The 8,883-nt window shown below is 29.3% G+C and overlaps 2 protein-coding genes across 2 annotated transcripts; both read right to left on the reverse strand.

Moving 5' to 3' along the window:
* Positions 1–1,289: 1,289 nt before the first annotated feature.
* Positions 1,290–7,128, reverse strand: LOC117182844 (zinc finger protein 184-like). Its single transcript, XM_033375955.1, has 5 exons — positions 7,014–7,128; positions 6,903–6,932; positions 5,293–5,367; positions 2,436–2,576; positions 1,290–2,186 (listed from the first exon to the last, which is right to left on the reverse strand). Exons 1-5 carry the CDS (start codon positions 7,126–7,128, stop codon positions 1,669–1,671), a joined length of 879 nt encoding a protein of 292 aa, XP_033231846.1. The 3' UTR covers positions 1,290–1,668.
* Positions 7,129–7,629: 501 nt separating this feature from the next.
* Positions 7,630–8,492, reverse strand: LOC117167376 (zinc finger protein 665-like). Its single transcript, XM_033352255.1, has 2 exons — positions 8,339–8,492; positions 7,630–8,262 (listed from the first exon to the last, which is right to left on the reverse strand). Exons 1-2 carry the CDS (start codon positions 8,394–8,396, stop codon positions 7,910–7,912), a joined length of 411 nt encoding a protein of 136 aa, XP_033208146.1. The 5' UTR covers positions 8,397–8,492; the 3' UTR covers positions 7,630–7,909.
* Between the last annotated feature and the right edge of the window lie 391 nt (positions 8,493–8,883).

An 8,883-nucleotide genomic window follows, 5' to 3' on the forward strand; every position in this document is an offset into this window, starting at 1 on the left:
TTTTTTATCTCATATGGAGTTAAACCCTTTAAATGAAAATGTTTGATTACCGCTATGAACTCGTTTTTTTCCATTTTTCTTAACGAACAATTTTTTTTTTCATTTGGTTATAAAAACACGTAAACTCAGAAGATGTGGACTGTGACTGCATCATATATCTAGTCGGGAGTGGTGCTGACTGAAAAACAGATGATTTGGAGCGATTCGCGCACCATCTGTTGGTCATTCTAAGGACTTATTGAACTACCCTCGTATGTTTGTTCATGCACCTTATCTAATGGGAATGTTCATGCCAATTTACTAATTATAACAAAAAATTCTATATAAAAATAATTAACGTTGATACTGATGAAACGTATATTTACTTTTTTGGAACCTTCAAAAAGGAATCGTGTAGACTTTTCGCATAAGTATTTTTTCCGGTTATGATTACTGAGTTTTCTGCTTTTTATGGCTCGGCAGTTTGCTGTCAACGCAGCGGCCAAATTATCAGTTTCTTTTATATCCACAGTACACTATTTTGTCTCATATATATTTTTTTTATGGTTTCGACCCGTACACTTCCCTTGATCTGAAAATGTAAAAAAGGTATTATAAAAATTTTACAAACTCGTCTAAACTTTTTTTATTTGGGGAATATGTTTCTCAAGGCCGACAAAGCTTAAAGTAAATTATTTTCTTTTTTACCTTCAATACATTCTTCGATGCTTTTTAAACTTTCATCAACGCTATTATCAATTTTGATACTTTTTTCCTTAATTTCCAAAGTTCTTCATTGCTATATTCAATTTCTCAAGTAAAATCGGTTTTTTATTCTTAAACAGGAGATTGTTTTAAATCCCTTTCCTGGACTAAACTTTGACAGAATTATTAGCAATAATAAACTCTACCCTATAACAAATTATACGAGTATTTGTTAAAAATTGAGAAACTTCACGTTTTGCTGTAGATTTTTTGAAAATGTTTATTGTCATGAAAAAATAAAATTTGTAAGTTGCATGGTGCAATATAATATTATTTAAATAATTCAAATAATCAGGTTTCTGTACTTTTGTTTCTAGAGGTACCCCTAAACTATTTCTTTGATTAAGAAGATGGAAAATCACAAATTCATCAAGTAGTAAATATAAAACTAATATTAAATTAAAAGAATGCATCTTAATCCACAAAAAAATATTTTATTAACACAAAACTAAACACATTCGTCAATTTATATTATTAGTAGAAACCGCAATAACGTTGTTTAAATTCAAATTGGGATTTGAGATGTGAATTCGATGTATAAAAAACTTTCTACAATGTATCCGTAAAAATAATGTGGATAATATAAAAATATAGCATGTAGTAGATCCGTAAGACATTATTGATAATTGTATACAGGATTTCTGTAGCGTTATTATTTTTCACTTTCTTTAGTAGTTGATGAAGTATCAAAAATTGCTAATAAACTTCAAGGAATTTGTAACAAATGTTAAATCTAACAATTTGTCGCATTCGGGTTGATACTCATTTTTTGCGTGTGTTCTCAGATGCGAATGATTTATATGCAAATTCATTCATGAATTTACCTTTTTGGAACGCTTAAAAAGTAAAATTGAGTATTATGCAGTTATTTTTACAAAAAATAAAATCAGGTTTAAAATATGCCATACGAAAAAATATTAATAATTATGAATTAGGATGTTGCGTAACAATATGTTTGGACAAGCTAGCCTTTGCTTTCATTTTTCCGCCACAAATATCGCAAGTAAATTGCATTTTGACTTCTGCATGTTCTACACGGTTATGCCTGTTTAAGCCACTTAACGAACGATAATTTCGTGAACATTTGTTGCATTTATGCGTCAGTACCGAAATATTTGAATTTGACTTTCGATGCACCAGCTCTATATGTCTCGTCATGTGATGTTTTACTTTAAATCGCTTCTCGCAGAAATGACATTTGAACTGTGGCATGACGCCACATTCGAATTTTGTATGACAAGTTAAATGTCCTTTCCTTTTATAGCTTCGCGCACACTTTTGACATGTGTATTTCTTTCCCGGTTCTGATTCCTGACTTTTCTGCTTTTTATTTTTCCGCTGTCTTTTCTTCGAACCAAAAATATCAGTTTCACTTATATCCACAGTAAAACATTTCGAGTCATATTTTACATCATTTCTTGGACCTCTAGACGGCTCTTGATCTAAAAATTTAATATAATGCATTTCGTTAATTTCACATTTGTATTATAATGAGTATAATCTAAAATAAATGAATGTTTGATTCAAAGATATTTCTTTAAAAAATATTCATTGGCTTAAGTAAATTATTTTCCTTTGCACTCTAGAATCAAAACAAATTTAGCAGTCCCTTCAAAAGTAGAGGTTATGACACTTTTTTAATATTTGCAAACTAAGCCGAGTTTTATTAGGAATTTAAAATCTGGTAATACCTTCGATAATTTCTTCCTTGATTTCCAAAGTTTCATCATTGCTATATTCAATTTTGCAAGTAAAGGGCTTATAAATATTTTCAAATATTGAATTGTGATGTTCCCTCTGATGATTCGAAAGGTATCCACGCACTGAAATCTCTGAAAAAATTAAAATATGAATTTGAATTACCCATTTAATAAATAATTAATCATTATTCTGTAATTGAACTTTACATAAACCTTCCGTTTTCTGTTTCGAAGATTTCAATTCTTGGTCATGCAATCTCTTTACGATAGATAGATAGATTTAAAAATAAAAGATTGTTTACTATACATAAATGTTAGTTTATTAATTCCACAGCAAACGTATAATAATTTTCTGTACTGACGTTACAAATATTTCTTAGCATAAATAGAGGAAACAAAATCTGTTTAAACAATTGTTTAAAAGGAATTCAAATTACTAACAGTTCTAGAAATCATAATCAATTAATACCTTGTCATTCTTACCTTTTTCCAAATAAAAATCACGCATAAAAACAAACACTGTATTTAGAAGAAAGTAAATAAACTTTTTCTGAGTCTTCGAAAAGTAAAATTCAGTATTATCTAATAATTTTCAGAAAAATAATGTAAGGTAAACACGCAGTTATTATAATGAAATCAAGCGTTTTATCAACGAATATCAGAAATTTCCCATAGTTTACTTATTCGTGTAAGTTCTTATTAATCAACACAGAGAGAAGTAATATATCTTGAAGAGTTATGATTCAAATTGGTCTTCGTGGCTGTAAACTTTCCAAATGAATTGTTACTTAACGGAAAATTAAAATTTTTAAATTAAAGATACTTTCTTTTTATCAAACGTATCAGTGTCAGTATGAGTATCAGTGTATCATTTTGCTCCAAAAAAAACTATATACGAAGCTCGTTGTGATAAAGAATTAAAATTTAAGTAGTATTTGGTAACGAAAACTAACTTCAATCGTAATGTTTGGTACTCACTACTGAAGAGTTAAAGAACAAAATTTCTAAAATCGCTTTTTTTGCATACTCACTACAAAAAATAATTAATCGGGCCAACTATTTATTTGGTGATATTTGGTACTGATATTTTTCTAGCTGGCAAAACGATTAACAAACAAAATAAACTAAATGTTTGGACCAACTAACCGTTTTTTAATTTCTTTGGATTAAATAATTATGAATAACAATTTAAAACACAAGGAAATCGTAAATCTTATGAAAATTGAAGTATGCCATTTTTTTTACCAACATTTAAATCATACTTATGGTCCAGTTTTTGACTGATGTTCGTAAGCCCTTATTCATAATTATCTACACAATTTGTCGCATATAATATGTTCATAAAGAACTGCTCTATTTTTCCATTAAAAAAGGTAAACAGATAAAAGCTAAGTTTTATTTTTGTTGCGTCTTATTTTTCTCAGTTCTCACTTTAATTGTCACAGGGGCAATTTTATGTATTTTTTTTTACCATCTCAATTTGATTTATTTATATCCAAAAATGCTACGTCTCAATTTTGGGTCAATATTCGACACAAAATATTCTTTTTAAATAAAGAAAAGCCCATTTCAAATGAGGGAGAAAGAGTAATAATTATTACTTGCAACGTTTTCTAGTAATGTCTTTGGACAAGTTACTCTTTTCATTCATTTTGCAGTCACAAATATCACAAGTAAATTGGGGCCTGACTGCCCCATGTTCTAAACGTTTATGTTGACTTTAGCAACTTTTAAAAATGTTGTTCAAATCATTTGTTGCAGAATTTACATTTGAACTGTGGCATGGCGCCGCATTCGGATTTTTTGTGACAATTTAAATTTTATTTAAAGGTGTAGCTTCGCGCACATTTTTCACATAAGTATTTCTTTTTCAGTTTTGATTATCGAGTTTTCTTCTTATCGGTCAGCAGTTTTTTCTTAGCACAAAAAATATCAGCTTCTCTTATATTCACGGGACACAAGTTTGACTCATATTTTTTATTAATATTTTGATCTGCAGACGTCTCTTGATCTGAAAATTTAACAAAATGTATTTTAGAATTTTTTACACTCTCATTCTAATGAAATTCTTCCTTGATGTCCAAAGTTTCATCAATTTCGTATATAATTAAAGTCTTGGCAGCCGAATTATTGCCCGAAGAAACATGAGTATTCGTATAAAAACACAGCCCGCCATATAATATTCCTGTTCCTTTCTTTAGCCTACTATTGGAATCCTGTTAAACTAGAAAATTATAAAGTTAAAGTTAGAATTATTAATTATCGATGTGTTTAATCCTTAGCCTCAACAAAACCTCGACAGAATTATTAATAATAATAACCTCTATCCTGAAGCAAATTACATTCCATTAGAATATAATTGTCATTATAAAAGATTGAAGTACTGAAATTAAAAGAATATCATAAATATTTTCATGAAAAAATAAAATTTGTATGTTGCATTCCTCAATGTTATATTATAAAAATATTTCAACGCATAAAATTTCTGCAATTTCATTTCATCCCGCTTGAAAAGTTAATGCCGATATCGGCATTTCCGATTGGCTCTGTAGCCATAGTAGTAAAAATAAATATTGGTTGGACTGCTGCATGCTTTGATCATATATACTGAATTAAATTTTTGAATCAAGTGTAACTTCGAGAACATATGTTGCATTTATGGGTTGATACCGATTTCTTTGAATTTGTCTTGTGATGCATGCGATTTATATGGCTATTCATGTGACATTTCTGTTTAAATCGTTTGTCGCAGAATTCACATCTGAACTGTGGCATGACGCTACATTTCAATTTTATATGACGATCCAAAATACATTTCTGTCTATAGCTTCGGGCACACTTTTCGTACCTGTAGTTCTTTTCCAGTTTAGATTCCTGAATTCTCTCCTTTCGAAATTGCAGTTTGCTCTTAACAGGAAAAATGCTAGAATACAATATTGACTTATATTTGTTCTTACATCTTTGGTCTGTTACTGCTTCTTCATCTGGAAATTTTACAAAATGTGATTTTCAAGTATTATTATTAATTATATTATTATTAATTAAAGTCGTGGCACCAGAGTTATTGTCAAAAGAAGTACGAGTGGTAGCATCAAAACATGGATCACCATCTATTTTTGCTGTTAATTTCTTCAACTTACTATTGAAATCATGTTTATCTAGAAAGTTACAAGGTGAAACTAATGTAGTAGCTTTTCATAATTTCAATCGAATCCTGCCTTGGAACTTAACAGAATTATTAACAATAATAACCCATGGCACATTATATACCATTTGAACAGAATTTTCCGATCCACCACTTCTATCATTAAGAAGACGAACACATAGAAGCATTATGCAGCAAATAATAAATTAATATTAATTTAAAAGAAAGTAAAAGGTCCTGGTGTATAAGAACAGAAGTCTCAAATTTCGAAAATGCGTTTTATTGGCTTAAGCGAATTTTTTTTGTTCAAGTTCATGTTTGTGTGAAGGATTATGATTCAGTTTAATTTAGAAATTGGTTAAAGTCCATATTTGATATTTTCGTTTATAAAGTAATTAACAATCTTTGCCCGTTATTTTTACAATTCAATAGAACTAAGTAATAATTCGACAACACTTTTTTGTTATTTTTTGAAATTATAAAATAACTTCCACACGAGCTTTTCTTGGAGGCTTTCACTTCTTTCAGAATCTTCCTTTAATTATTTGGGTTTTTTGTGCGCCCTATAAAATTCAAATTTTGCCCCTAATGAATGCCCTTATGCCCCCAGACCCTTGAAGTATCTAAATCCTAAAAAAAACGTATCATTTTATTATATCGGAGCAGAATAAATCATTAATATAGATTTTTCCTATAAACAGCAATCACATAGATGAAATTCAAATGGGATTTTGAGTTTGAAATTCGATTCATGAAACAAAATTGTCTAATGCATGAATGCAAATAATGTGACATTATTAATAATTGTTTACAAAATTTTGATCGTATTAGATGTTCGCAATTTAAAATCAATTTAAAAATAAAGAGAAGTGGCACGACAGAACTATTATTTTATTTCTTAAACACAATTATTATTATTAATTTTCTTTAATAGATTACTAAGCATTAACATTTTTCAGTCAGTCAGAAAGAAGATGTAACAAATGTTAAATCTTATAATTTTTCGCCTTCGTGGGTTTATACTGGCTGCTTTGCGTTTTTTTTCATATGTATTCGTTTCATATGGCCAGTCATGCTAGTTTTCCGTTTAAATTGTCTGTCACAGAATTTACATTTGAACTGCGGGAGGACTCCGCATTCGAATTTTTTATGATTAAATAAACTTTGTCTCCGGGCATAGCTTCGGACACACGTTTCGCATTTGAACCTATTTTCAGATTTTGAATCCTGATGTTTTTGTTTCTTTTGGGTCGGCATTTTGTTAGAAACTAAGATATCACCTCTTATACATAATTTTGAGTCAAATTTGTTACCATTTGTCTGGTCTTTGACTGCTTCTTGATCTGAAAATGTAACAAAATGTTATTTACAATTTTTTACTACATTCTACTTAATTCCAGATAATTTAATTGCAATAGTTATACCTAGGAGGATTTCTTCCTTGATATCCAAAGTTTCATCACTTTCGTATTTAATAAAATTCTTGGGACTCGAATTGTTGCAAGAAGATATGCAAGTAGTTTCAAAAGAACATCGCATATCGTCTAATATTCCTGTTGATACCTTCGACTCACTTTTGAGATTCTTTTGCTCTAGAAAATTATACGGTAAACGTTATAATTAGCAACAGTATTTTTCGATATTTTACTCCTTATCCTTAACTAAACCTTGTTATCATATGGGATTCTTCAAAGAACTTACTTGCATTAAAAAAATAAAATGTGTAAGTTCTAAGTTGCAAATTTATTTAATTCAAATATTTCACCAGATTATATTTGTAGATGTACCCCTGCACCACTTTTATGATTATAAAGATGGAAAATCCCAAAACCATCATGCAGTAAACAATAAATTAATTTTATGTTAAAAGGATGTATAAGAATTACATAAAATTTATAATTTTATTAGCACAAAACAGAATACATTCGTCAATTTATACTATTAGTATAAACCGCAATATCGTAGATACAATTCTAATGGAATTTTGAGATTGGAATTCGATGTGTAAAAAAGCTTCTTCGGAAAGTTTAATCAAAAAATGATGTGAGAGACTTAAAGATATAAGAAGTAATAGAATCAATTTCGAATTTTACTTTATTTAATAGATCATTAAATATCAGCATTTGCTAATACATCAGAAAGAAGATGCAACAAGTGTTACACAACAGGTGAAAAATGTATACGTACTTTATATATAGTGGACAAAACACTGCTATTTTTTAACTGCTTAATAAAGAAAAATTTATCAAACAAAATAAAAATATGATTGCCTTGTTCACTCTATTTAAAATATAACCTCAGACGTTATAATTTTTCGCATTTATGGGTTTATACTGGCTGCTTTGCGTTTTTTTATATGCATCCGCTCCATATGGCCAGTCATGCCATCCTTCCGTTTAAATTGTTTGCCGCATAATTTACACCTGAACTGTGGCATGACGCCACATTCGAATTTTTTATGATTAAACAAACTTTGTCTCTGAATATAGATTCGCATACACTTTTCGCATTGATACTTCTTTCCCGAATTTATTTCCTGAATTTTCTTTTTCTTTTGGGTTGGCAGCTTGTTCTTAACTACAAAACTGTCAGCTTCTCTTATATTTACAGAGGAGAAATTTGAGTCACAGTTATCATTTCTTGTCTGATCTGTAACTGCCTTTTTATCTGAAACTTTAACCAAATGTAAGTAGAAATTCTTTGTTTCATAGTTTTGTTTCAGATAATTGGAATACAAATCTAGTCATACCTTGTATAATTTCTTCCTTGATTTCCAAAGTCTCACCAACTTCGAATTCAGATAACATCCGGGCATCCGAATTATAGTAATAAGGAATCTGAGCAGCTGCACACGAATATGGTCCACCACCTAATATTCTTGTTGGATTCGTTAGCTCACTTTCGGAATTCTTTTGATCTAGAAAATTATAAGGCAAAAGTTACAATTAATAATAGTAGTTTTCCATGGTTTTAATCAATATCTTGCATTAAACCTTGACAAAATGATCAACAATAATAACCCTTATAAGCTTATATTCTATTTGGACAAAACGTTGAGCATGAAAGATTGAAGTATTGAGATTAAAAGAATCTTATAAATATATTCGCTTTAAAATTGAAATAATGTTAAGATAAACGAAAGTATCTGATTTCCAACAAATTTATTCTTTTATTGACTCAGAATAGAATACGTTCGTTGATGCATACTACAAGTAGAAAACAAAATAACTTGGATGAATTCAAATCGGTTTTTAAGATTCAAATTCTATGTATAAACGAACTTTCTTCAGTATA

This window comes from Belonocnema kinseyi, chromosome 2 (genome assembly GCF_010883055.1).
Source record: "Belonocnema kinseyi isolate 2016_QV_RU_SX_M_011 chromosome 2, B_treatae_v1, whole genome shotgun sequence".
Classification (NCBI taxonomy): Eukaryota; Metazoa; Arthropoda; class Insecta; order Hymenoptera; family Cynipidae; genus Belonocnema; species Belonocnema kinseyi.

Coding starts and splice junctions, on each gene's coding strand:
- LOC117182844 (XM_033375955.1), bottom strand. CDS start 7,128: ATGCGATGTTCTTTTGAAACTACTTGCATATCTTCTTGCAACAATTCG. Junction 5,368..6,902: donor AGTCAAAGACCAGACAAATG/GTAACAAATTTG, acceptor ATTGTATTCTAG/CATTTTTCCTGTTAAGAGCA. Junction 2,187..2,435: donor CAAGGAAGAAATTATCGAAG/GTATTACCAGAT, acceptor TTAAATTTTTAG/ATCAAGAGCCGTCTAGAGGT.
- LOC117167376 (XM_033352255.1), bottom strand. CDS start 8,396: ATGTTATCTGAATTCGAAGTTGGTGAGACTTTGGAAATCAAGGAAGAA. Junction 8,263..8,338: donor CAAGGAAGAAATTATACAAG/GTATGACTAGAT, acceptor ATTTGGTTAAAG/TTTCAGATAAAAAGGCAGTT.